Here is a 27,588-nt window from a genome sequence, read left to right on the forward strand (position 1 = left end):
TCTTAGCTTCCAAAATGTTTTGTAGAAGTGGCATTATCCCAACCCAAGCTTTTTTTTTAAGAAATCCTCTGCACCAGGCTGGAACACTGTATTTGTAGCAACTCAGAGGGGATATTGCAGTTTAATCAGTCATTTGTATTGATCATGTTTGACCTTGCTTATTTTGTGTGATGAGATAATGTCATGGCCTTAGGTGACAAGTGCACAATTCCTTAGGATATATATGCATATAGTTGCAATGATGACGTCAATAATTAAGTGCTTCTAAGACCTCTTGCACACAGAATGTGTACTACTGATAGTTTCTCATAAGATGGGAAGATACAGCTCTTCTAAGAAAGAAACAGGACTGCTTTCCTGTGATTGAGAAAAATCAGTGTCTAATTTTGTGTTATATAATCCCTTGTGCAGGCAAAAGTAGGTACGTAAAGATGAGATCTAGTTGGAAAGTTGATCCTCATTCATGTATGTCTAAAGTTACCTGAAATGTAGTCTTCAGGTTGATTCAAATCTCAGGAAGCTGCAGACTTGCTCACATCTGAAGTCAGTCTCCTATATGATTATTTAAGAACTAAATTATTACCCATAGTTTCCTCCTGGAACAATAGCAGTGGTATCCAAAGCTTTCCTGAAGGCATTAGTGACTTGGAGCAAATGTATTTAAGATAAAATGTGTATTAAAAGACACAGACCAGTGTCCTCTCATGCCTGGCTTTGAAACATACCCTGGATCTGAGGAAAATACATGTTGTTTGAACCCATCCACATTTCTCTCTGTGTTGATCTGTCCTTTAACAGACTCTGACAAGCATGTCTTCCCAGTTCTGAGAAACTTTCCATTGTGTACAACCCTTTTCAGACATTTCCTGCATTTTTCAGCCTACTGAACTGGTCATTTCATTTCAGCCTGGAAGTATGACATAGTCTCAAGTTGTGCACCCTCCTCTACATTGGTGTGTATTCAGAGGCTTGCTTTTGTCTAGTTAAATCATTTTGCTTTCCTGCTTATTTATCCAGTGACTCCAAATTTAGAACAATACATGGAAATGAGAAATAATTTCATCCTGCTGGCCAGATTACTAAAATATTTAGACCATAGCAATATCATATCCATCGTATTTTGTAATTGCTTTCTACCTATCAGAATTGCCATTAACTTCAGTCACTAAGTGGAGCATCCTTTTTGATCCTGCTAGCTGTCTGGAAATTCCTCTCCATAGATCTACAGTGAAGGTGGTTTATTTGTGAGATTTCATTTCAGTGGCAGCTGTTTGCAAACCGATAAATACTTGCTGCAGAAATGTCCCTGAACATTTTGACCAGTTCTCAAAAGTCTGAAAGTTGAAAATCACTTTAGTGGGTCTGGATCCAATTAGAAACATCAAATGCAGTGCAGACACAGTTGTGGACACCTCAAGGCTCTTCAGAAAGCATAACAGACAGGAGGCAATGTCACAGCATTCCTCTTCTAAGTCACAGTTCTTTTATTAGGTGCAGCTTTCTTAACCTCAAACTTTCAAGCATGTTCTTTCATGCTCTTCAGGATGTGTGTTGTTATATCTCTGCTATCCTGGTTTTATATTTAAGTCAATGTAACTGGATCCATTTCTTTCTCTCGAAGATTATCTTCTGCATATGAATAACAGCTTGGCAACTAAAACATGAAACAGTTTTAGGCAATGTTCTATATGCGTATTCAAATGAACATTACATAACCAAGTACTTTTAAAATATCTTTACAATAATGGCACCCAAGACTGTCTGTATAGTTATCCTTTTGCTTCTTACTAGGAATGCTTAGAGTGAGGACTTGCACTAAATAAATTGCATTGAAGTAAAAGTTTTTGCATGTAGGAGACATGAATCTGTAGATGTGGCTGAACATGTTTTGATTTTGTTTCTTGCCCTGCCACTCCTTTCTTTTCTCATGTTGAGCTCTGCAGTCTGAGGCATTGTTTGTTGAGGTAAAATGCTTGGTAACTACTGTGTCTAATTTAAATGACTAAATTTAGAGCAGGCTGATGCTTAAATTGGAGTAGACTGATGCCTACATTAACTGAGTGGAATTACAGAGCACTCAGGAGTGTTTAGTCAGTTAGTACTCGATCGGTTGGACATTCCAATCTGTACAGTATGAGCAAGCCCACTGGAAAAGATGCTCTGACAGATGGCTAACTGAAAGGTAAAAAAAGTGTATCCTGCCATGGGCTCGGGCTGGAGCCTCCTGACCCCTTTGCAGGACAGCTCCCATTGTGGACAGCAAATTCTCTCTGTGTTTCATTATCTTTCACCTCTTCTCTTCTCCCTCCGGCCATCTTTGATAGGTGATAATTAAAACATCCAAGGACATCCTATAAAATCCTAAGCTTGGGTTGCTGAAGATTGCATGAAATTCTTAAGACTGGGATGTTCTCCCACTTGCTAGAGTCCTCTGTGAGAACAGACAACCATTTGTTTCTTTGTTTTTAAATTTAAATAGACTTTTTAAAGAATAATGCGGCTGTAGCAGCTCCCATTTTACAAACATCTGTGTACATGTGTATGGTCTTAAGCAACAGTTCCTGGACCTTTGTTTTAGCAGAATTACAACTACTGCTCTGGAGACATAATAGCATAATATATCAGTTCAAAGTTTGGCAGCTCAGGATTTCTCACAATGCCATGCAAGCAAAGAACAACAATTTCCCTTTGCCCTCCTCCATAGGTGTAAATACCTCTTCCCCAACCAAAGAAAGAATCTCATAAGAAAAAATTAAAAACATAAATATTTTTGACCAGACCACAGAAGAAAGCTTCAGCCTTTTTTTCTTTCTTTTTCTGTTCTTAAGGTTTTTTTCAGAAAAATCAGGAAAGAAATTATCTATCTAGGTGTATTAACTCCAGACACACAAACCTTAGCAATGTTTTCAGGATGTCAGAGCTCTTGCTAGTACTTAAATACACTAACTGAGCATGCCTGTTTAGTGTAGAGATACCTGAGCAAGTTCTAAGCTAGTGAGCTTGACTACCTGAGGAGTCTGTCACAGTACTCTCTTCACCCTTTTCTGAGGGTGCTTTGCCTGCTCATATTGAGCTGGCCTGGTTATATATATGCTTCACTGCAGTGTAGGAATACCTTTCTTCTTTGATCTCATAAAGTCTTTCTTTAAGACACCAAACTAAAAGGGCTAGGGAGTGGTATCCTGTCTTTCCTTCCTCCCATACCTCCTACAGCTGGTTTCTGCAGCTACTAAAAATAAACCCTCCATGTTTGTTCCACACTGCAGAATAGTTTGTACACAGTAAGAGCCCACCCAGGAAGACAAAACCACTTCTCAAATAGTCACATTAATGCACAAGTACTTGTCACATACCACCCAAAGAAGTGATTTGAGAGAGAGCTCACCATGCTTGTGCTTCTAGGCAGAGATGCAGATTTTGTGGCTGGCATTTCTTTGCTTTGAGAAATCATAATTTCTACAGGCAAGCCAGATCTTGTTCTGCATGAGGCACCATTATCAAGTGACCTGAGAGAGGGACTTGTATCCAGGGACAAGGATTTCTCTAATTTGCGTGTTCGTGCTCCAGCCACAATGTCGTCACTTCTCAGACTGTCTAAGTCTACTTCTTCATGGGTTTTCCCATCTAGAATGTTCTCTTTCCAGCTTTCAGGAGACTTTCTCTTAATATGCAAATCATCTAGGCTTCTTACACTGGATGGAAAGGTATTCTTCAGTTTAGCAGCTCGGTATGCCCTCAGGCTCATGGGATCAAGCACTCTGAAAGTAACTTCATTAATAAATTGAGAGAATTTGAGTTTAGCTTCTATTTTTTCTTCCACAACAGACAATGAACTCGATGATCCTTGACTCACCAAGCTCAAATCAGATGCAGAAGAACTGCTTTTCTTGTGAGTCTTCTTCTGCTTCTGGAGCTTTTGGCTTGCGTTTCCCACTTCTGCTGGATATAGAGAAGAGTGTTCCAGTCCGTGGGTTTTTTCACCCCCTTTCTGACTGTGCTTTGATCGATGGGGTCGATAGCCTTCATCCTTATTTTTGCTTTTAACAAAGCTTTTAGCTTCTGACCTTGCACTACCCTGTAACTCAAAGCTGTCCTCACTGGAGCTGCAGCGTTTTGAGTAACTGTTCATTATCAAATCTCCAGAGAGTTTCCTCTCCGCATCAGTTCCTACTTCTGGTACATATGCAGCAGTGGATGCACTGCATGCTCTTTCTTCAGTCACCCTGCCAACCCCCTCTTGCTTGGCTGATCTTCCAGGCACAGCACCCTCTGGCTTAGCAGGGGAAATGGAGCCCTTTGACAGTGACTCCATTTATTTTTGTGTCTGTATGTCAGCTGGCATCAGTGAAAGTGGCATTCCCATAAATCCTTCTCTATCTTGTAAGACAACAGGCATGACTTTGAAAGGCATAACAGTACAGTCGCCACATTTTAACCCATATGCATCCCAAATTATGTGTATGTTTCATAATTAGATCAATAGCACATTCTCATCATTTTAATTAGCCATACTAATGAACAGAGTCTATAGGACATGCAAATTTTCCAGGGTATTGAGTGCTTAGTGGATGAGCATGGGCTTTCATTGATCCAAAGCAGCATATGATATATTCCTGTCTGTTGAACTGGAAACCAAACTACCATGATGTAGATCAATTCTCACTAAGTAAAGTCTGGGGTGGTTCTGTTTCAGGGCTTTTTAAAATCCGATAGTAGAGAAGGTCATGCTATATTGTCCTAATGCTACTAGTGTTTGCTATTCTATTAGAAAGCTTAGTGACAGATCTGCTAGATCCAGAAAGGCAAAAAGAAAATGTGGTTCTCACTTTCTACCTGCTTGTTCTTGCCATAATTTTCATGCTAAAATAATTTTTAAAGGTTTGAATCCAAAGCGAGGTGCAATATTTCAGCATTGTAAATTAGTCTGGAGTAGTAATGATGGGTTCTTCCAGTACCTTGCATGTGAAACTCTTCTCATTCTTTAGTGTCTTTATAGACAGGCAAGTCTGAACTGTGAAGTGCAGAATTTCTATTTTTGCTTTGTATATGTGGGAACCTAAAGGCTAGTTTAAGTGAGGTTAAGGGCTATGCTCTGACTTTATAATCAGCGTGAAGTTTTGGAGTGTCCTGATGATGTGCTGCCACAGGAACTGACCAGAGAATGAACTGTCTGATAAACTCAAAAGGGTTTTTTTGCATCTCCTTACTTTAGCATAAGGGTCAAAGCAAGTCATTTAACCCTTTTTGTCTGGTGGGAGTCAGACTCTGTTTACATCGCTGTCATTGCCACAACCATGGCTTTCTGACTGATGAAATGCAGCAGGTGGAGAAAGAAAAGAGAAGCGAATAACAAGCAGAAACCCTAGTGACCTCCCTTAAACACTGGGCAGGGTGACATGAGGAGGATCCCTGGAAGGGATTGAGGAGTAGGAGAAGGTGGCAAGAAAGGGGAAAAAAGTCAGCGAAGAACACATTTAAACGTATCATACGTAGCTGACAGGTCAGTGGCAGGTTGGGTTCAAATGTAGTTCCATGAGGTTTTGAAGAGGACATTGTATTTAGGTCCCTCATTACAAGTCACTTTGTTCACCTCACAGAATTTATTGTCTCCACGTTGGTAATTCCAGGACTCATTTAAACCATAGTTCATAAAAGCTGCTGAAGTGTTGCAAATCTCTCAAATTAACACAGTAAGTGTATTAATTTTGCAAATAACAGGAGGACAAGGAGATCCTTTTAACACATCAGAAATCAATTGCTTTTACTGGAATTACTTTCTGAAATGCTTCCATATTTTCTATGGGACTGTGCCATTCCATTGCATGTTATAAACATTATCCTGATCACAGAGACAATGTGGCTTAAAATGCATAAATCCTGTTCACACTGTCTTATTTTACATGAATTTATTCCTCTCTCACTTGAATGTGAATGGTGACAGTTTAAAGGGCTGGTGAATGCTTTCTATTGCCAACACAAAGATTTTCCTGACCTTTTCAATGCAGTCAGGGAACAATACAGCACTACTATCTTCTTGTAAAGCCAGAATTTAGGGCTTTTTCAGTATGTCCTAATATGGACTTCTGCGAATTTATGGTTACTCATTGAAGCAAACAGGATTTGCCAAATAGGTAGGGTCTATGCTAATGCATGTCAGATCTTTTGCCTTCCAGGATCCATTAGAACTTGGCAAAGTGTGAGTTCTGCAGTTTTAATGGACTTTATTAATACATCTGTTTCAGAAACAGAGCAAGCCTCATTGTTGAGCCAGAATCTGTAATGGCTTGTACATATTTGGAGAAGAGCTTTTTTATGCATGAGGGATTGGGCTCATTTGTGCATCAACAAAGCTATGTTAACTATAAGCACAAATTCAGCCATCCATTGCATATGTGCAAATGTTAAGGTGTGAATCTGACAGAAGTCTGTGGTACGTTCAACAAAAATGGCTCATATAATTCTCTTCTATTGTCAGGAATGAGCCCATTTGTTCTGAAATATGTCATCTGTATAGCAGTCAAATATAATTTAAAAAAAAAATTGGAAAAATATCAGGTTGTAGGGTATAGGTAACCTAGGTAAGGTATATAACACTTGTGGGTTTTGTATACTGCTTATACTGCTACTTCTCTTTCTTCAGATGATTTCTGCCTATTGACTTTAGACATATGACATAGACATATCAAAATATTAAGACAGAAAAATTAAGCCACAGCTGCAAAATGTCATATAAGTCTTCTAACCTGAATGATATAGATCTTTCCCCATTAATATCTCTAAATCTTGACTGGAATAGATGTTAGCAAAGTTTAGAGTAACAATAACTATTCAGTGGTCTGTCTGAAATAAATTCACCAAAATATTCTCTAGAGACTGCCTGAATCACAGAAATTATTTCCACTAGTCACATGTACAAATAGAGAAGCTGAATATTAAACCAAAATATGCTTAAGAATCTGGATGTTTGAGAATTTTAACTCTTTTATAATGATTCAATGTTCATGATTTATTTTCCATATGTTAAGTGACTTTTTAAAGTGTTAAAATGATTTTGCCTTATATATCTGAATCTCTTTGAAGACATTGCTGACAAAGAGAATTTCTCGTTCTAGTGCAAGCAGGTATGTCTGTGAATAGCAATGCATTGCTGCAGTAGTCTGGGCTGTACTCTTGGAACAGATAACTTCAGAGAGCTCAAATTATTCTGTTATTTCTTGCTACAACACGCCTGTGCTAGGTGGATGTATGCCTGATTTCTAAGTTCTTCTAAAACTGTAATATTAACATTAAAATAATCTGAAGAGAAAAACTGATGCATTAATTTTGCCCTACTTTAGAAATGGTGGGCACAATTCTTGGAATAATACAGTATCCCTGTGCAAATCAATTGAAAACTGTGTGACCTAAGTGACAGACTTCACTGTAAATAACATGTCCTTTGTTAGCAGCTCTGCCATTACCTTGTTAGTTGACCTTTGGTGAACACCTGCACTTTCTTCTGTAGCCACCATTAACTGTCCTTAAAAATTAGGAAAGGACTGTCTTTTTCTATGCATTGGTACACAATCTTGCATAATGAGACCCTGATCAAGGTGATATGTCTAGGTACTATCAAGACCCACATAGTGATAATTCATAAGTGGACCATTTCTAGGGACTCATGTGGATCCAGTTTGAACTTCGTGTAGTGCAATGGCTAAGATGTTCTATTCTATTTTAGTATTAACGTAAGAATATAAACAGAGCAATACTGATCCTTTCCTGCTAAACTGACTGCTGAATCTGAAACATTTATAACAGAATGATAGCTAAGATCACAGCTTAAATCGGACTTTCATAATGATTCAGTATTTCGTTTGACAAGACTGAAGCATTCAGGGACTTGTCTAGTAAACTAGTTACTTAGGAAAACACGTGAAGATTTTTCTAAAGGTTAATTTAGGCTTATTTATAGTCTGAGTGTCATTTTACACAGACATTATTAGAAACCTGCATATTTTGTATAAAAATGGAGCATAACAGAGTTACCTGCAAACATGACTTGATGCAATGAAATGACTACAGACCACTGTCTAAAGATTTAACATTGAAAGCTTAGTTCTGTGGAAATAAAAAAAACCAATTATATTAATTCCACCATCCTTTTAAATAATATCCCTGTTTTTTTAACTTCAGGAGATTTTAATTTTTGCTAATAGTATCAAAAGCAAATACAAGCTATCTTGTATTTGCTGCATTAGGTTGTTATGACAACTGGAAGTTTCTTGGTGTAGAACTCTGGAATATACGATCATTTTTGGGTCAAAGCAGACAACATTCAACAGTTTTAGAACTAAAGAAGTGTGCAAAGTTTTTGTATATCTAAAATTATGCCTTTTGATACATTAACAATAATGTATTCAGCAGATTACCTACATTAAAAAATAAGTCTAAAGGTTTTCCATGTTTTGAAATTCATAAGAAAATTTTAGGTTATTAGCAAAAAAGAGTGTAAATCTGATTTTAAACAATATTGGAGTTTATTTTAATTCCAGTTAAGGTTGGTTCCAAAGCCTTTTGTAGTCAGTGAGTAGACTCCAAGATTTTGGATCACTGTTCTCTGTGCTGTTCTTGTTGCAGCAAAGGGTGAGTTTTTCCATTATAATGGAGTTTAATTCCTATAAGTAATTTTGTTTCTACTTCTCAGTCAGCCTTTCAGAAATACTGCCTGAGCACCAGAGCCAAACCCACCACAGCTGGTAGGAACTGCAATTCATTTCAGAGTTCTCAGTTTGCCCTACAGATGTGCAAGTCCTTCAGCGTATAGTCCACTCACAAAATAGCTATATCCCAACTCTTCCAGTACCCATTCTTGTTCAGATATACTTTTCCCTCCTGCCTTTAATGAAAATTTTATCGCATCTTATCCACTTCTCTTTGCACTTAATGCAGTTCATTTTGGAGTGTTTTATGGGACCTTTCTGTTTTACAATTAAGTTTATCCCTTTAAATAATACAGATGTTCCTCTCTAGGTTTCTTTTAGCAGGTAGTTACTTTTTTTTTTTTTTTTTCTGTAATGGTTGCTGAATGTTAATTTGCTTTTAATACAAGGTTGTCTCGCCCCGTTTCTTCAGCAAGACAGTGTTGGTTTAAAGTCTTCTCAGCATTCTTTTATTAAGTTATTCTCCAGAAAGTGTGTCACATTTCCAAATTAATGGGAATAATGTATATTTCTAGGATGCTAGGTGTCACACAGCAAAAATTCCATTTCACTAAATATTACCTTCACCATCTTTTTTTTTCTTTTTAGAACAAATTATTTCTAATGGACAATAGACGCAGCCAGCATTGCCTGTAGTCATTTTGCCTCACTAGGTTCTGCCTGAAAGTCTTGCAGTTCTAAGGAAAATTCCAGCAGATATTTGCTTTAACTCTGTAAGATCCAGCTGTGTTCAGGACCAGTAGAATGAAGGTTCAGTTCTGTTATTTTAACGAGTGACTGATAATGGGAACGAGTTAAAAATATTAAAATGAGTTTTTCCTTTCTCTGTCAATTGTTGGTAGCTCTGTGTCATGTAATGACAAACAGAAAATTGGACCTGTGATGCCACCATTAAATCAGTCTGGGTTCTTAACAAATGATAGGTTTTATTGGCATGACAGGGATGTGAAAACGTACTGTGGTGTCTTACAGACTAGAGACATTTAAGAAACTCATGCTTCTATGCAGGAATCTGTATGGTGGACAGTACGTGCATCCAACCTTGAATCTAAACCTGAAGATCTAAAGGATCTAAATTCCTCTAAATTCTCATTAGTCTACCTCTCCATCATGATGAGGAAAACATTTATCTGTCTTACAACTGCAGAGTGACCAAGCACAATGCAACAAATTGCTGTGCCATCTTTTTTGCCAACAGTCACCAGTCGGATTCATTTAATTTATAGCTGTATACTAGACAGAGCTGTGGTAAGCCTGTAAGAAGTGTTGAACATTAGAGGAGAGATGTTTTTTAGCATAAATCCTGCACCACCCTGAAAACAGAGTCACTGTTATCTGACGAATGCTGCAGCTGCAGTAAAACTAGAGCCAGCCACCCATTTAACATGCAAGCTATATTTATAGCTTTAAAAATGAATTAAAAATTAAGGAAGAGAAAAATGTAAGAACAAAATGTTTTAATATACCAATTTAAAAATTATTTTTATCACAGTACAACAAAAGAAAAGAGTCCTTCCATTTGACACAGGTCCTTACTGCATCTGGTATCATACTGTCAGAGCGCCTTCCATTACTGTGCAAGCAGTCAAATTAGTTATTGGTTTTGAGCCGTTGTCTGTTGTGTCGTCTGCTCCCTAGCAATAGAAAATTGCACTGTGGACACATGTTGCTGTGTATATTTTTAAAGCTGCTCAAAGAAATGTACCAGGCACTTGTGGCATTAGACAATTATATTTGGTTACCCTTAATTCCCAAAGGAATTTTTCCCTTTCATTATCTCATGAAGAGAAATTTTACTCTTGCTGAGAAAAGCCAGAGAAATGAAGCTGCAGACTGTGATATTTTTTTCAAGGGTTTTAAGTGATCTTTTTTTTAGTCCACAGTTCAGACAATGGACTGCTTTGAAGAGAGGAATACAAAATGATATGGAAGCTGATCTACAACATAGGGAACAGATTTGAGGTCTAGTTAGGCCGAGCTTCAGAGCATATACACTATAGCATTTTCTCCAATGTTGGAACTTGTATAGCACTAAAAGCTTGTGATATCACCTGCCTGAGAGATTGTTGCCCTCATCCAAGAGAGACTGAGTTTCCTAGCTAATGGAAGATGATAGCATCTGTGAATAACAGTTACTTTATCAGATTAGTGTTTAGTTACCAACTGCAGCTGCGTACCTTGACTGTGAATGAGTCCTCAAAATGCTTTCTGTCCTCTGCCAACATCATCTTTTTCTTGCTCAGCTTCTGCTTTAGCCAGCTGCTCCATGAGCTCTTTTTCACACGTTGTACCTTCTTTGTAGCCGTGCTGTAGGATGGGTAGAGTTGTAGGTCATCTGCATTACACTAGCATTTGATTCTGTGTCTCCAGTTCACTTTGTAGTCGCTTGGTGAAAAGAGAGCAAAATAATTGATCCTTCTGAGAATACACAGATAATGAGTCTTAGTTTCTTCCACTGCTCCTTGAACGTGTGTGTTTTTAGGAAAGTGTCAAATCCTTTGAGTCTATTCTTAAATGTGTCCTTCATTGAGGTAGGATGGCAGTGTCATGTGGCTTTCCAAATTAGGTATACCATTTTCCTCATTTTACTCTCCCTTTTTTCTCTTCCTATTTCCCAGCCCCTACATCCTATTATTATTATTATTATTATTGTTATTGTTATTTGGCAAAAGAGAAGGAAAAGGCGTAAGAAAATTTAAGACAGTAGAGAGGAAAAGTGAGTGGAAGAATGGAACTAATTTCTCATGCAAAATCAGACATGGAATAAAAATACACTTCCTTTTTCTTCAGGTGGAATGAAAATATTTCCCACCCACTGAATTCTGCTTTATTTTAAAATTCATTTTATTTTCTATACCAATTTAATTTCTTTTACTCAAATCCATTCCTAGTTTGATGCTAGGTGCCACAGTCTGCAAGGCTTTGCTGTCTCTGAAGCCATATAATGTCCCTTTTTGATGTGATACCACCTTACTGGTGAATTAAAGCTACCCAAAGTCCATCCCAGTGATCCTTCCAGGAGTATTGAAGAGATCTTTCAGTACAGCAGCATTTTTCTTGTCATCTTTTTTACATTTGCAGGAATATGTAATTCCACTAACTAAACATTAAACAGGAAATTGTAAGATTGGGAGGAAAGTCTCTGTCAAATCCATAAACCACAAAGGAGTAAGATGTTGCTATGATATTCTCTTCTTTTTCCCCCCTGTCCGGTGAGCCTATTCAAATCAATAAATTCTGTGCTAGACTGAGTTGTTCAAGAGCATATTACAAAAATTCACAGTTCTTTGTAGTGGGTCAAATCCCTGGAGGCTTTGACTTTCATAAAAACAATTGACCTGTACTAGGTTTGCGGGATTTCATTAGGATCATTCTTTTGGAAGATTAGGAAATCACAACGGATAAGGAAGGGACGAGCCTTTTCATCTAGGCAATGCTGCCTCCTTGATCATGAAGTCACCATTTCCCTTGGAGGCCTCACAAATGCAGCCCTCTTCCTCCTCCTCACCCTCCTAATCTGCCTCAGAAATAGTTACCAATGATTGCTTCGTCTTGTTGCTGAATAGTAGTAATAGCTGTGGAAACTATCAAAGCTTGTTAGTGGTGTTACTAGTCACTGATCTTCTTTGTGGGGATGGTACCATAAGTTTCACTACTTACTGGTCTTGTTATAACTATCCTGTGTTTTCCTGAGATTTTGGGAAGGCCTGTGGGATGTCAGGCTAAACCTCTCCTTTACTGGCTTCTAATCTCTCAGGCTGTTCAGAGCTGGCCCTAGGAAGCTTAGTGTTGCTTGCAAAAGGAAGTATGTATTATTGTTCACTATAACTGCAATACAGTAATTTTGTTATCTCTGCTTTCATTCTTTATGTCTCCATATCCATAATCTGTCAAGGACTTTCTATTCCTATTACAGAGTAAATAAGGAAATGGTTGTTCTAGTTCCATGCTTCAATATGTCCTGGAAAAGTTTGCTTAAAAAAGGTTGCCTGCATAGGAATGAGTTGGCTTGGCAGTATGCCTTTAAATTTGTTGTTATGAATACTTTGAAAATAACTGGGAGAAATAAGTGGTAATTTCTTGACTTCTGTTGTCATGGGGTGTTGGGGGATGGGTAACTTGAGGAGGAGGAAAGTATTTATGTAGTTTTCTGTGAAAGTTAACTGAACAATTTGATTTTTTGCAGCACATTTTTCCCTACATAAAAAATTATGATAAATAATATTATTTGGAGGTATAAGACATGTCTGTGTTACAAGCTTCCAGGTTATTAGTACCAGAGCTGTAATGTCTCAGATGCAGCTACAATATAGTTTTGCTGAGTGCTGTAAACCTGCATGTTTGCGTGTCATGGTAATTGGTGCTAAGCAGCTAGGACTAAATGAGAAAAACAATGTTTGTTTGGATGTGGATATGTGTGTGTTTGACACCAAATGTAAAGGTAGCCCTGTGGGTTGCCTGTTCCTAACTCCTTTCTGCTACAACAGTTGCAATTTAAACATGAAGCAAAATATTGCTATTTTTTTTCCTTCAACTCCCATAGTCCCACCCCATTTCATTATATTAAAGAGACATGTTCATCAGAGCTGTTTAAATACTCTTGCAAAAAGCATGCTACAGTATGTGCTGTTTGTTTTGGCAAATGGCACCGTATTTATGTTGTTTCTCATACAAACAATTATTTCATCTATACTCTGTTGGGTTTAACGATGAATGACTAATGCTTTGTATAATTATACAAAGTCATCCATTACAAATATTTTCCTTCAGCATTTAATACAAACCTGTGGTAGGTTTAATGTGTACATATTAGGTTTATTAATAATATTAATGCCACTATCTGACTTTTTGCTTTCTTGAAGATAGAAATGATTTTGTTAATTTCATACTTAATGGCCAGTAGCATATTCAGAATACATATTCCAGCTCTGATGAGATCAAATAGACATGTTCCATGATGTGTATTATGCAAATAAAAGATACGTAAATCATTTTAAAAAACCCTGTCATGACAGTCAATTATAAGTCATTCCATTAGCTTTCTAGCACTGTAGCTTTGGGAAGCTTCATCCATATAATTTGCTGTCTTGTACCTTAATGTATTAAATATTTCCTTTTTAAGACAGTAATGTCTGCCAAAAGAAAAAACAGAGCATGTTAATTCATGTTTAAAGCAGGCATTCAGTTGTCATATTGCAGCACCACTAATTCAATGCTGAAGACTTCTTTACTACCTGTTATACATTTTAAATGAACAAAAAACACATGCTGTTAAGAGAAAGCAATACTTACTTGAGAAGGATTCTGCAAGCTCTGTTCTGCTAGTCCACAGACTGAAATGATGGAGCCAGATTTAGAAGTAGCTTATTAGGTGCATACTGCTTCAACAGTTACAGCTTTTCTTTTTTTTTAACTGAAAGACAGGATCGTTTTCTTTTAATGAAGCCAGCATAGAATGATATGCTGTCCATGTTGCTATGAGAGCATAAACTTGCAGAGCAAAGTCAAGCAATTGCAGAACAACTTACCAAGGTTCATTCGCTATCAACTTCTCAGTGTCTTTCTGTGTAGTCACAAACTTTAACAGCATCAGGGAGGGTTATGGTATGTCACAAATGCAGGAAATTACTAGTTAGTCATGTATACTTGAGATTGAAAGGGACTGAGTCAGTATTGTTTGTGAATATAAGTAGAAAACTGGGTAGAGCCAAAATCTTTCAATTGAAACACCCACTGAATTCCCTTAAGAGGGGACAAGGCTCTGATTACAACCAAAGTGCAGTACCTGTTACTCTCCTTCACTCTGGTGGTTGTATGCTACTTCTAGAGCTCCAGCCCTGAGAAAGGAATGTAGGAACCGCCCCAGAGGCATCACACAAATGTGAAAAACTAAGTATTTTGTTTTGCCTTTGATATTTTGGGAGAAAAATTTTTAAGCATCACATTTTTGAGTGTACACAGACCATTGCAATTATAAAGACACGTAACTATGGTTATAAAATCATCCACATGTATCTATATATTTAATATATAAAACCATACACACTTCTGGAGTTCTAGTGATGTCACCATTTAAAGTATTTAAATGTTTTTGTTAGAATTCTGCCTGTGTAAAGCCCAACACAAATATGTACATCATGGTCCAGTAGTCAATCATGTCTGCAGTACTGCACTGCAGAGAAGAAACGATTCTTTAAATTTAGCCCTGCATTTTGAAACATTCTACTTTAAATTGTCTTTTGCCCAAGGATGCTTTTGGGTAGGGAGAGATCTCTGATGTATTTATGAATTGGAAATTACTCTGAGTAGTCAGGTTTTGGCTTATCCTGATTTGGCTGGTCCAAAGGACTGCACCTTTCATCTCTAATGTGAAGACAGAGGTGAACTGTGTTATCATCCATGGTCTGCATCATTAGCTTGCCAGCCTGAGGTGGGGACATGGCCAATCTTTAGCCACACCTCCATGCCTTGACTTGAAAAAAAAAGGTGTCAGGGGAAAGGGAAGGATAACTGGTTACATTAAGTTATTGCACTGCTGCTGTTGAGATCCTACATGCATCCCAGACAGTGTGGGCATGCTCAGGAGCTTCACATTACAGTTGCTGTTCATCAGCTGTCAGGAGATTTGGGTTTATTGCTCCCACTGAGTTTTGAACATTGAACAACGTGCAAGACCTTGGTGTTCAAGGAGGCAGATCTTCCCAGCATCCTAGAGGCAAACTCCTAACAGCAGCATCTTCCTTTCACCAGAAAAAACACCTTGCCTCTTAAAAAGCAATGATTAATGCCTCTGGACTGACAGTAAATTCAAAACTCATCAGAAGCTGCTGAAATCCAGCACTTGTTTCTTTTAACAACTGCAAGATACAGCCGTAGAGCAGAGGTTTCTTAGCTCATGACTCCTGGTGGCTTCAGCAGTAGAATGGCTCCTGTAGCCATAGGACCTTGTAACCACATCCCTGCTTGTGTTCCAATTTTCTTTAACCATTGGTGGCATGGTAAATATTTGGCTGCTCTTTATTGTGGTTTTTTTTCAGACCAGGATGGCCACTGCATAGCTCTGTAACTACTTTTGCCATGATAAGATCTTTTGACTAACAAATTCTTCCTCTCAGGCTCCATTATATTTTAGGAGCAGACTGGTGAGTTAAAACCAAATGCAAATGGGCAGCCGTTATATGCCAGGACCTCCAAGACATGTATAGGAAGGGGAGGAAGAACAGTGCATATCTTATGAGAAACATCATTTTTTTCCAGTGAGCTGACATGAGAGGAGAGGAAACATGACTTCATTTGCAGATTTTGCTTTAGCCACTGCCACACTTCCAGCTGAGAGGTTAGAGACAAAATGTTGCCCAGCCGTGTGTGTATACCCCTTTTTCCTTTGGCTCTTCCAGGTGTAAAAATGTTTTTCCAGGTGTTAGTGGTCAGTTCCAAATTGGCCCAACAAAATGCCAGTTCCAGTTTCCAAATGAAAGTAAGGCAAGGCAGAGAAAACTCCTCATTGAACAAAACTTCTGTGGTGAACTACAAATAAACTCTTTTTTCCTACCTCTTTTTCCATTTCTCCATCTTCTTGGCTTGCTTTTCCTTTTGCACACTATGCAGTGCTGTACCAAACAAGTCTCCTTTCACTCCCTGCCCCTCCTTGAGCAGAGCTTTCTCCTGAATCCATAATCCTATTGTGAATTCCTGTACAGGAAACATGAAGCATTTCAGAATGAATGGCTGGCACAGACACTGAGCTTGGGAAAAGATACAGAATTTATGATCACTAGCCTGGCTGAGAAAACAGTAATATGATTGATTCTAAGTATATCTTGCAGAACACTGCTATCTAACCACTCATTCTTTCTCATTTTTTTTCTCCACCTCCCTCTTCTCTCAGTAAAATAATTGCTAACAATAACCTCAGCAGCAGTAGGAAAAGAAAGTACAGTCAAGGCTCCACTTTGAATTTCAGCAGTAATGTGACTGGAATCTTTGGTCTTGCCCTTTTATGGGATTTGAACTGGATATTTTAAAACTCATTCAATGTGAGAGGAGCAGGTCTTAGAAGGGTGAGGGAATGAATGCAATGAAGCAGTTATTTCTAAAAGTTGGTGCTCCAAAAGGTAAAAGCAAAAGTCTAGGGCAAGACTGATACCATTGTTCAGTTGATCATTGGTTGTATAACTTAATTTGTTGGTAACTTTATGAGGACAGCATGCAATTTTTATTGCACCAAAGAGGATAAGGATTAACTCCTCCATTACATTCCAGCTCAACTTGAAAGAATAACAGCGATTGCCGCAGAAATACTATTGGGTAACTACAAGTATTATCTAAGTGTCTATGAAGAAAGAGTGCATCTCCAGGTGATCCTGGGTAATACATTGAAAGCAATCACAATACCTGAAAGATAATAGAGGTTTTGGAAAGTTTAGTGCCTATTAGTGTCACCTTCTTTCAGCATCACCTTCTTTCATCATCATGTTTTAAATCCCTGTTGTCATAAATAGTCTCATCACCCCAAATCTAGATATAAAATTACCAAAGGTTAGAAGCTAGAAAACTATCCAATGCAAAATAAATCATTATTCTTAAACAAAGACAGTAGTTTTCTCTCAAACAAACTGCTACGGATTGTGATATGTGATAAATTCTTAGGCATTTGGAATTTTTACTAAATTTGTAAGTGTATACACACACACATATATATATAAACGTACATACATATGCACATATTTTGATTTGCAAAGTAATTTATGCTTCCATGGGAAAAAATGAAAAACTTCCTTTTTTCATTTACTTTCTTCAAACCAAGTTATTTCTAAGAGCAAGGCTGCAGTAAGAGTACTGATAGTGTGTCTGAATGCTATCTTACAGTTTTAAAAGGAGCCTACTTTGTGGTGTTCAGGCATTTTATTTACTTCCCATTATCACATTCAGAGCTTGGAAATGTGTCTTTTTAAAATCTTTCTTTGCTATGCCATGGGAAAAATGTCATGAAAACAGTAAAATGGAATGGCCACTTGTGTTTGAATATAGATTTTTTCATTGAAGTGACCAACCATTATAGTGAAATTAATGTCTTTAATTGGTCTCACTCACCCTCCCTTCATGGACTGATGGAAGCAGGGATTTTGGAGAAGGAAGCTTACTCAAGCCCTTGTGTAGAGGGAGTATTTTCTATCGCTAAGTCACAACATAAGGGGTGGGGCTTGACAATGGCCTTCAAAATCCTCCCCTGACAGTCCAATGGCAGTTGTGCAAAACTTCACAACCCCCAGTCTTTAACAGGGAGAGAGAAAGAAAGGGGGCATTGATGTTCCTTTACTAACTCAAAACCTACAAAGCAACACTGTAGGCAGGGCCGGGGGCTCCCAAGGGCAAGGGCCTCACCAGCCAGGGCCTCGTGTTTGCCCTGTAGTGCCTGTGTACATCTCTTGGATGGCCTCCGGGAAAGTCATAGCTCATGGTGACTGGAGTGGCTCGTTAGGAGCAGGAGTCTTAGGAAGGATTATCCCTGCAAAAGGTTTGCATTGGTGCAGCAGGACTTTTGGACAAACATAAAGTCATCTCTTAAAAAATGGAGATCTGGCTAAAGCTATTTGCTGAATTTGACCTCAGTCTAGAAATAACCTCAGCTGCTCTGAACCTGTGTTTCTAAACAAAAAATAAAAACGCCCAACTTGTATCCTGAAGACCTAAGTTGTACCTTGGCTAGGGGATTATTCTGTCTTTCTAAGTCCTCTGGGATTGTTCAGCAAAATAAATGTGTCTCATCTGGCTGCAGTACTCATCACTCTGTCAAGTGTAATCAAATATGGGGAGGGGAGATAACCTTGAGAGAGGGGGTGTGCTGCAAATTCAGGCAATATATAGCAAGTTCCCTTTCACGTGTGCTCTAATCTTTTCTCCCACCATGTTTATCATTCTCCACGCATAGCCTGCTATCTGTACATCAGTCACGCTCAACTTTCAGCAGCCTGGCTATTGCACACCTACGCACAGATTCCCACAGTCTTCATTCATTTCACATTTGTATCAGCATCTAAACACCTCTACAGAAACCATAGCATACACAGAAAATGAATGTTGTTAATGAGTGTGTTTGTGAGGAGACCTCTTTTTTACTGGGAGATGGTCATTCTGGACACTTGTAGGTTAGATTTTGTGTTCCGGTAAACCTTGCATATTTTATTTAAAAAAAAAAAACATGCAAATGTCATATGCAGTGACTTTTGAGGAACATAAAGTTTACTTCTGTCAAAAGAAACACATAGGAATTTGACGGTGTCAAGCTGAGAACATTATTAAAATTAGAGGATATAATACCACCCTGTTGAAGCTATTGACTCTAATATAGCTTGGAGCAAAAAATACTTAACCTTGGGTCAGCACTGCTAAGAACATGACCTGTTAGCAATCTCTACTTTTGAAATCCAAGTGTATTTGGTTAACTCTGGAAATAAAGCTACTAAGCTGGAATGCTTTTAGAATTTATGAACTTATTTTGTATCCCATTCTTTTTTTCTTTTGCTTTGAATCTGTATGGATTTTCAACAAGATAATGTTCTTTATACCATCTGTAACCAGCATTTTTCCAATATGTTGCCAATGCTGTTTCTCTGGTTATTTCTCCTCAAATCACTTCAAGAAGATGTAGGGAAGACAAAATAGAAAAATCAGACTCCAGATGCCAAATTGATTTGCAGAAATGCATATGCCTGTTAAGCTCTATTTAGCCAGCTTTTTGCTAAGTATATTTGTTGTGCATTGTTAAATTTGACTCACTTCAAAATGAGTCTCTTTTTCAGACCCTTCAAGGTACAAAAGGGACATTTACAGCCTTATATCATGCTAGCTAATGTGAGAAAATAGGCCTTCCAAACCATAAACAACTGTCTTGTTTCTAAAGGCAGAGAATGTAAGCTACTTCTTAGAACTGCCTTTTTACCATTTTCTAACTGGTCTTTCCTAATCTTTAGCAAAAGTAGGAATAGAAAAGAAATAGTATAGAGTATTATAATGCCTTACAGGCAGGGAAGATTAGTTGTGATTTAGACATAATATTCTCACTTCCTGATATGCAGAAGTTGATCAGCTACAAGTTCCAAAATAATGTTTCCTTGCTTGAATGACTGAGGAAATATTGATTGCTTTAGTGTGCATGTTTCAGCCCAGGACATAATATGTCTATTGCTTTAGATCCTTACTTTGAACAGCCTGCTTTTCCCTTAGAAGGGAATATGAAAAACAAACATATTTGTAGGGGATGTAACTCACCATGATCACCATGTAACCCCAAACTTGTCCAGAACGCAAGCATATCCATCAGCTCTGAAAATTGAAAATCCTGTTTCAGAGCAGGTGTCATTAATATAGTGCTAATGGGACATGACATCCCATTCTACCAGGTAGTATGACAGTTGCAGGGTGATGATAATGTGGGCTATTTTCTTTGCTGAAATGTAGTGTCTCTCTTTCGGGAACAGATGGATGGTTTCTGTCAACAAAGAACACCATACTTACTCACCGGCTAAATGGCAACAGCATAGGATCAGCATTCTTAAGGTAATTCTTATGGGAAAAAGGAATTTTTCACCTGTTTATACCACCTATCATGTAAACTAGCCCATCTTCTTTATTTCTCAGTCTTATAAAAGGTACTATAGTTTAAATACCCCACAATTTATTTAAATTTCAGATCATGGAATCATGTGATACTTGGATTTCATTTATAAAAAGAGGAAGCTGTGCTTTAGCAGGAATACCTGCTAAATATTGCATCTGCAAAGATACAGAAGTGAGAAAACCCAAAACGAAGATCCGACATTTATTTTAAACTGCAATTAATTTGTACCATATCTGACTCATAAAACTGCAGTTTTCATTAGCCGGAAACGATGGTCTGTTCACATTGCAATTTGCAGTTTAAAGATGTTTCAGGACACCATGTAAACAGCATGACCCTTCAAAAAACATGATCCAGCTCCAAATAAGCTTAATGTGTTGGAAAGTGCTGATCTAGACTAAACCAAATCACTCTTGAACATATTTGATTCTACTGAGGAAAAATAGCAGTATCTGCTGCAGTAACAATTAAACTCCAAAATGCAAATTCTAGGTGATCCCTTGTAGGTGTATACATACTAGAGATACTTTTAATAAGCTTTTAATAAGTTTGTGGCAACAAGGAGGCTTAAAATTTCATCATCCAAATGGTAATGTTAGGATTAGTTTTAAATTCTTGATCTTCCCAAAAATTCAAGGAGCTTCAGAAATTTAGCCTGAACTTGTGATTGGACTGACAGATATCCCATTTAGGGTTGTTACATAAGAACACTGCTGGATAGCCCTGAGAACTTATCAGAAGTCTGCCACATAATGTGGTTTTCAGTCTTCCACATGGATTTTAGCAAAGCTGTGCTTTACACAATACTCTATATTTCATGTCTTAACTCCTGAAGAATTACTCTGTTACTGCTTTCATCCTCGATGAATTTCCCTGAAGAAATATATTGTTTAAAGAGGCTTTCTTCTGCTAAAACATCTTTTATTTCTGGCAGCTAATAAGACCATCTCTTACTTCTGTGCTGTCAAGGGGATTATAATGAGGTAGGCTGCATTAAAAGATGGAGAATAGAAATTCACAATCAGTCTAGCAAAAGTATTCAGATACTGATGAGAGATTGTAGTGATAGATAGTGGACCAACAAAACAGCAACTGTCATTATTGCATTATCTGTATTTTTTGCTGTATGGGATGCTTTCTCTTACCTTCCCTCTTGTGAAGGGCAACCAGGTTGGTGAGGGGCCTTGAGCACAAGTCTTATGAGGAGCGGCTGAGGGATCTGGGGTTGTTCAGTCTAGAAAAGAGGCGGCTGAGGGGAGACCTTATCGCTCTCTACAACTACCTGAAAGGGGGTTGTAGTGAGGTGGGTGTTGGTCTCTTCTGTCAGGTGGCTGGAGATAGGACAAGAGGAAATGGCCTCAAGTTGAGGCAAGGGAGATTTAGGTTAGATATTAGGAAAAATTTTTTTACTGAGAGAGTTGTCAAACATTGGAATGGGCTGCCCAGGGAAGTGGTTGATTCACCATCCCTGGAGGTATTCAAAAAGCGAGTGGACAGGGTACTCCAGGGCATGGTTTAGGGGGCATGGTTAATGGTTGGACTTGATGATCTTGAAGGTCTTTTCCAACCGAAATGATTCTATGATTCTATGATTCTATGAATCGTAAGGCTTGTATTTGAGTATTCATGTTTATGTTGCTCAATAGAATTGTGAATTAAAGTATTTCTGAGAGGAGAAATTTTGTTTATGGGGGAGGCTGGATCTGCACTTTGATACAGTATGTTGCTCCAGAATTTTGAGGGCTAATAACTTCTAACTGCATTCCACTAGCAAAAGTAAAATTTATCTCCTATCGTTACTGTTACTAGGTTGGATAAAATAATATTTTACATGGAATTTGTGGGATGTGCACCTTTGGGCCTTTTATTCCTGCAGAATATTTTGTGATTCTTGAGTTTGAAAAAGAGAGATAGGGAGGAAGCTGAGGAATAGAAGCATGTCTACAAAGTTCAAAGCAGCCATTTCAGGGCTCCCAGGAATGGCTAAACATGTTATTTGAGATATAGCAGTCCTTGTAGCACACAGTAGCTATGTGGACTAGCACTGTATCAAATCCTAGAATGAACAGAAATGGCTATCATCTGTTGTAAATGAACTCTCTTCAAAATCGTAAAACCTTCCTTAAGTAATATAGTAGACCACAGGCTAAGAGAGGCAATCTAGCAGGTAGGAGGAATTGCTTAGAGAGATTAACATATGTGGAATATAATTTTGTATTAAAAAAGAAGGAAAGCAGGAAGGGTGGATTCATGAAGCTAATGAATTAAGAGAATGATAAATTCTCATCCTATATAGCATACTTACCATATAGAAATCCTGATGTTTTGGGGGCAATTTGGATGAGGTTGCTTTGCTGATCTGAATGCAAATTTAAGTATTTCAGTCAGTTATATGACATTAGAGGATGATAATTTTCAGAAGTGCTCAATGCCACTGCCATTGAAAATTCAATCAAATCCCTGATATTTAAATGTGGTAGAACCCAAGCATCCAGCACTTCATTTTTTTGAGACCCACTAATACACAGAACAAGATGACTGTTGTCTCCTGGTTGTATTTGCTGCCCTGAGGCATCAACAGTTTTCTCAGGGGACAGTAGATCTCCTTGCTTTAGCAATGTCTTTGGGCTTGGCCGCCTCAGCCTTCAAGGAGGGGTTGATTATTAGAGAGCTCCTGGGCCACAGTGACCATCCCAAATCCCTTCACCTCACTCCTTTGCTTGCATATCCAATTTGGCCAGTAGTTTTCTGGTAAAATGTATTACCATCTTTTCCAGATGTGAACAATACTGCTGTTTTGATACATGTTCAGAGAGAAGAAACAAGAGAAAGTATCCTGAATGCCTGAAGTCTGGCAGATCTGAGTTATGCTCCACGAGCCTCTGCATGACAGAGTGAGCTCTAGCGGGTCCACAAAGAGATATTCAAAGATGCAGCCCCCACAGGAAACTTTTGGGAAAATTATATATCCCTCATGAATGGAATTATATATCTCACATGAAAACTTGTGCCACATCAAATTAGGCTGCTTTGGAGGAAGACGAAGTACTTTCCTTCCTGTAGCATATTTTTTCTAGTTGAAGATACTCAGATCCTATATCCTACTAAGCAATAGTGCTAATAACTTTACAATAAAGTATAAGGGCTACATATGAGATACTTTATCAAGTCAATTGCTGTAAACGAGGAAATAAAATATTTTTCCAAATGCTACATAATATTTTGCTATGATTAGATTGTGGTAATAATGTATTTACAGTTACCTGTCTAATGCAGGATAAGTAAATGCAGAACCAGCAGAGTCAGAATTTGTCAAGAGTACAGAATATCTAGTTAATGCATTTCTATGTAGGTGAAAAGCCCTCATTAGATATTGACAGAAATACACTAGTTATAAAGGATAACGTACTATTTATCAGAGCAATGTACTATGCTTAATACATGAAATAGATGATGTCAGGAAGACAGGTTCTTGTTTTACTCTGACCAAGAATTGTTTAGACTAGACCTACTGTCAAATTGTAACTGGGGAAATTTCATTTTCTGTTCATAAGGCTTTCCCTTTAACTTCAACTTAAGAGGGAGGTTACTCTTGTCTGCTACTTAGCTAGAACTGCTTATGTAGTACTGTGCTATGCAGCAGTTCCCACGGACTTTCCTGATGTGCCTACAGTCAGTGATGGATGAAATGATCTCTGTGTAGAAGAAGAGGTGTATTTCAGTTTATAAAATGGCATGGATTCTTATTAATTACTTGAATGCCATCACTGTGCTCAGCATGGTGCAAATATGCACCTTGTTTCAAAGAAAGGAGAGCTACAACTTTAACTGTGAAATGCTTACTTGAGGTAGCAGCTGGCCATGCGTCATGCCTTTTGCCATTTATGCCTGTTCCACTGCTCTGCTCAAGATGGGTTACCCAGTAGCTTCTCAGACAAAACATTTGGCTGACAGTTACAGTGCAGTGTAGCCTCTCCACTTCTGTGCTCATCACACCTCTTTATGAGGCAAAGTGTTCTGTTCGTTGGGGAGCACTTTTGAGGCCGAACTTTTTCTCTCCCATGTTAAACATGGTTTAATCACCACATTTTTGCTATTAATACCTCTATTTTGAAATACGTAATTCACTGAACTAATCATAGAGTCTTTTTTTGCAGCACATTGTAAACGTGCATTATATATTAGTTTAGCATAAGATAACTTACATCCCTCATACATAATCAAAGAAAATCGTTCTTTTGAAATTTTTTCTGGACCACTGCAGCTCAACAATTTTGGGGTCCAAGTCCCACTAAAGTGATGCGCAAAACTGCTCCTGGGACTGTGTCTGCAGACTCTATTTTTTTCAAGTCGGACTGGCTTATATACTAGTGTCTATACACTAGTAAATTAACATCTCTAGCGTTGGGGCTAACTGGCACAAAATAACTTTGTCCATACTGCTGATCTCTCTTAGCCTCCAAAATAGGAAAGTTACTTGCAAATTTCCTACTTGGAATGTTCCTTTGTCCATATTAATTCTTAAACTGTGCCCAGGAATTATTTAGGAAAAGGCTACTTATCCTGAGTCAAAGTTGTGCCAGGTTATAATGTCATTATAATGGCATAGACAATTGTGTTTCATTGTCTAGGAATGTTTTTTTATACTGTTCACTAACATAGGTCTGGTCTACCAGGAAGTCATTTCTTGTAACTGTTTATCAAAAAGCCACAGGAGCTCCATTCTGTCACATTTCTATTTCTCCAATTTTCAGCTTTCTAAACTCAGCTAAGATAACAGCCTTGGTATTACTGCTGTTTATTTCATAGAGCTATGCTGTTGCACCTATTTTCATTAAGTCTGGGGTCTTGAATAATCCAGTGAGCTCATCTACTCAAATGTCAGAATCAAATTGTGGTTTGGGGCTGGTTTTACTTTATTTTTACCTACCTGGTTTCACTTAACTTCAATGCAATATAATGGTTCAACCTAGTGTTTTCCTGAGTTCCATGCAGAAAGTCCTCCTGGGTAGCTGCTTCTTTTACCTAACCAGCATTCATCTATTCTATGATGCTGATTTCCCAGAAATAGCACTAATTTCATTTTTAATGATTTCTATTCCTCTTTTCCCCACCTCCCCACCTGTATTTTTACACTCATCTGTTCTGTTCATTGCTTAGAACAAGTACAGTCTAAAATCAGCATGCTCTTCTTTTATTCCTTAGTGCATGGATTAGGAATTCTAACTTTAGATACCTAAACTTGAATATTGTGTCACCACATATAAATATAATCCATGCCTAGGAATAGGCTAGCGCTAGGATTCATAAGTTTGTCATTGCTAGTGATAAGTAAATCCCCCAAAACTCAGCCTGAATAATTACTTTTCCAAAGAAAGTTTGCCATAATGTTTATCAAGCTATATTTTATGAAACTTTCAGGAATGCTTTCTTGACTTCTTGACTGGGAAAACGTATTATTTTATACACAATGTAGTTTAAGAGTTAAGGTGCTCTAGAATGTATGCTGTGAGCTACCCTGTACTCTGTGATAGTAACCTTGCAAATCCTTATATAACCAAGTGAATAGCCCATAAATAATACCTTTCATTGCACAGAGACTTATGAAGATTAGGGACCAAGTTTGGTGCTCTGTGTGTATTTACAGTCATTGCATTTGTCATTCAAGAATTTTGGATATCTCAAAAACATGGCATCAACTATACTAATTAAAACTGATTTCAGCTGGAAATCTGCCTTCATTACAATCTTTTGGCAGCAATGAACATCGTATTTCACATTCTTCTCAGTTTCTCATTTTCACTTCAAAAATATTGTTTTGGGGGTTGAAATGGAAAGAATGTTTGTTGGAGCAGCTTCTGCTTTTGAAAGGTGAAGGGGGAAGTGGTATCATAGAATCAATCTCTAAAGATCATCTGGTCCAATCTTTCATGGGAAAGGGAGCCTAGATGAGATTACCTAGCACCCCATCCAATCACATCTTGAAAACTTCCAGTATCGCCATGCCTAGAGTAATTTCACATGAGTAATCTGAAAAGAGTTGGATTTTTTTTATTTTTTAGAATGCAGTGGTCATTGCTCTAAGTTTTCTCTATTCAACCATTTGGGTTTATTTTCACAGATTTTTTTAAAGTGGAAAATGAACTCTTATTCATCACAGGAAAAGCAAAATTTTGTGGGTCTTGGGATGATATTGTCAGAAAAGACATGATCTGCTTAAAGCTTGCAAACTAAAAAAAAAAATAATTTAATTGCACCAATGAGTATAAGCTAAAATGCAGTCAAGTTAGTAGAAAATACTCTAATTCAGCTGGGTGCATTAGACACAGCAGGATGAAACATTGACATCAATTAATTAGGTATTCTAAGGGGAGGCCTCACATTTCTTTAATAATCCTGAAATACTTAAAATGGTACAAAGCCTGTGTGGACCTCAGGCCATGTCCTGACATCTTGTCAGGGACAAGTTGTTCTAGTGTTTAGCCACTCTCACAATAAGAAGATTTTTCCTTATGTTTAAAAGGAATTTCCTTTATTTCAGTCTGTGCCCATTGCCTCTCATGCTGTCACTGTAGCACTGAGAAGAGTCTGGTTCCATCTTCTTTACTCCCCTCCATCAGATTTTTAGGCTATTCTCCAGGCTAAACAACCCCAGCAGACCCAGACTCTCTTCATGTGACAGATGCTCCAACCTTTCATCATCCTCGTTGCCCTTCACTGAACTCACTCCTGTAAGGTTTTCTTGTACTGGGGAGTCCAGAACTGGACCCAGCACCCCAGGTGTGTCTCACCAGGGCTGAGTAGCGGGGAAGAATCACTTCCCTGGACCTGTTGGCAATGCTTATCCTAAAGCAGCTGGAGATGCTGTTGGCCTTCCTTGTCACAGAGGCACATTGCTGGCTCATGTTCAACTTCCTGTCTATCAGGAGCCACAGGTCCTTCTCTGAAAATCTGCTTTCCAGCTTGTTGGCACCCAGCCTGTACCAGAGCATGGGTTATTCCTCCACAGGTGCAGGATTTCTTTGCATTTCCATTTTTTGAACTTCATTTCTCTCTGCCCATTTTTCCAGCCTGTCAAGGTCTCCCTAAATGGCAGCACAACCATTTGGTGTATCAAACACCCCTCCTAGTTTTGTATCATCTACAGACCTGCTGAGGGTGCACTCGGTACAATCATTCAGGTCATTAATGAAGGTGTTGAATAATATTACCCATGGCATCCATCCCTAAGGTATAGCACTAGTGACTTATCTTTTATTAAAGAAG

General features: G+C 38.1%; 1 protein-coding gene across 8 annotated transcripts in view; it reads right to left on the bottom strand.

Moving 5' to 3' along the window:
• Window positions 1–14,116, bottom strand: part of BEGAIN (brain enriched guanylate kinase associated) — a 164,144-nt gene extending 150,028 nt beyond the window's left edge. For 5 of the 8 annotated variants that reach the window (XM_052783179.1, XM_052783180.1, XM_052783178.1 and 2 more), the window contains exon 1: window positions 3,386–4,375. In XM_052783179.1, the coding sequence (XP_052639139.1) occupies window positions 3,386–4,312 (927 nt within the window). In that variant the 5' untranslated portion in view covers window positions 4,313–4,375. Of the gene's footprint in view, window positions 1–3,385; window positions 4,376–10,879; window positions 11,088–13,994 lie in introns of those variants that run through there. The other 3 variants (XM_052783183.1, XM_052783181.1, XM_052783182.1) reach the window with 2 other exon arrangements.
• Window positions 14,117–27,588: the final 13,472 nt, after the last annotated feature.

Source organism: Harpia harpyja, chromosome 3 (genome assembly GCF_026419915.1).
Source record: "Harpia harpyja isolate bHarHar1 chromosome 3, bHarHar1 primary haplotype, whole genome shotgun sequence".
Classification (NCBI taxonomy): domain Eukaryota; kingdom Metazoa; phylum Chordata; class Aves; order Accipitriformes; family Accipitridae; genus Harpia; species Harpia harpyja.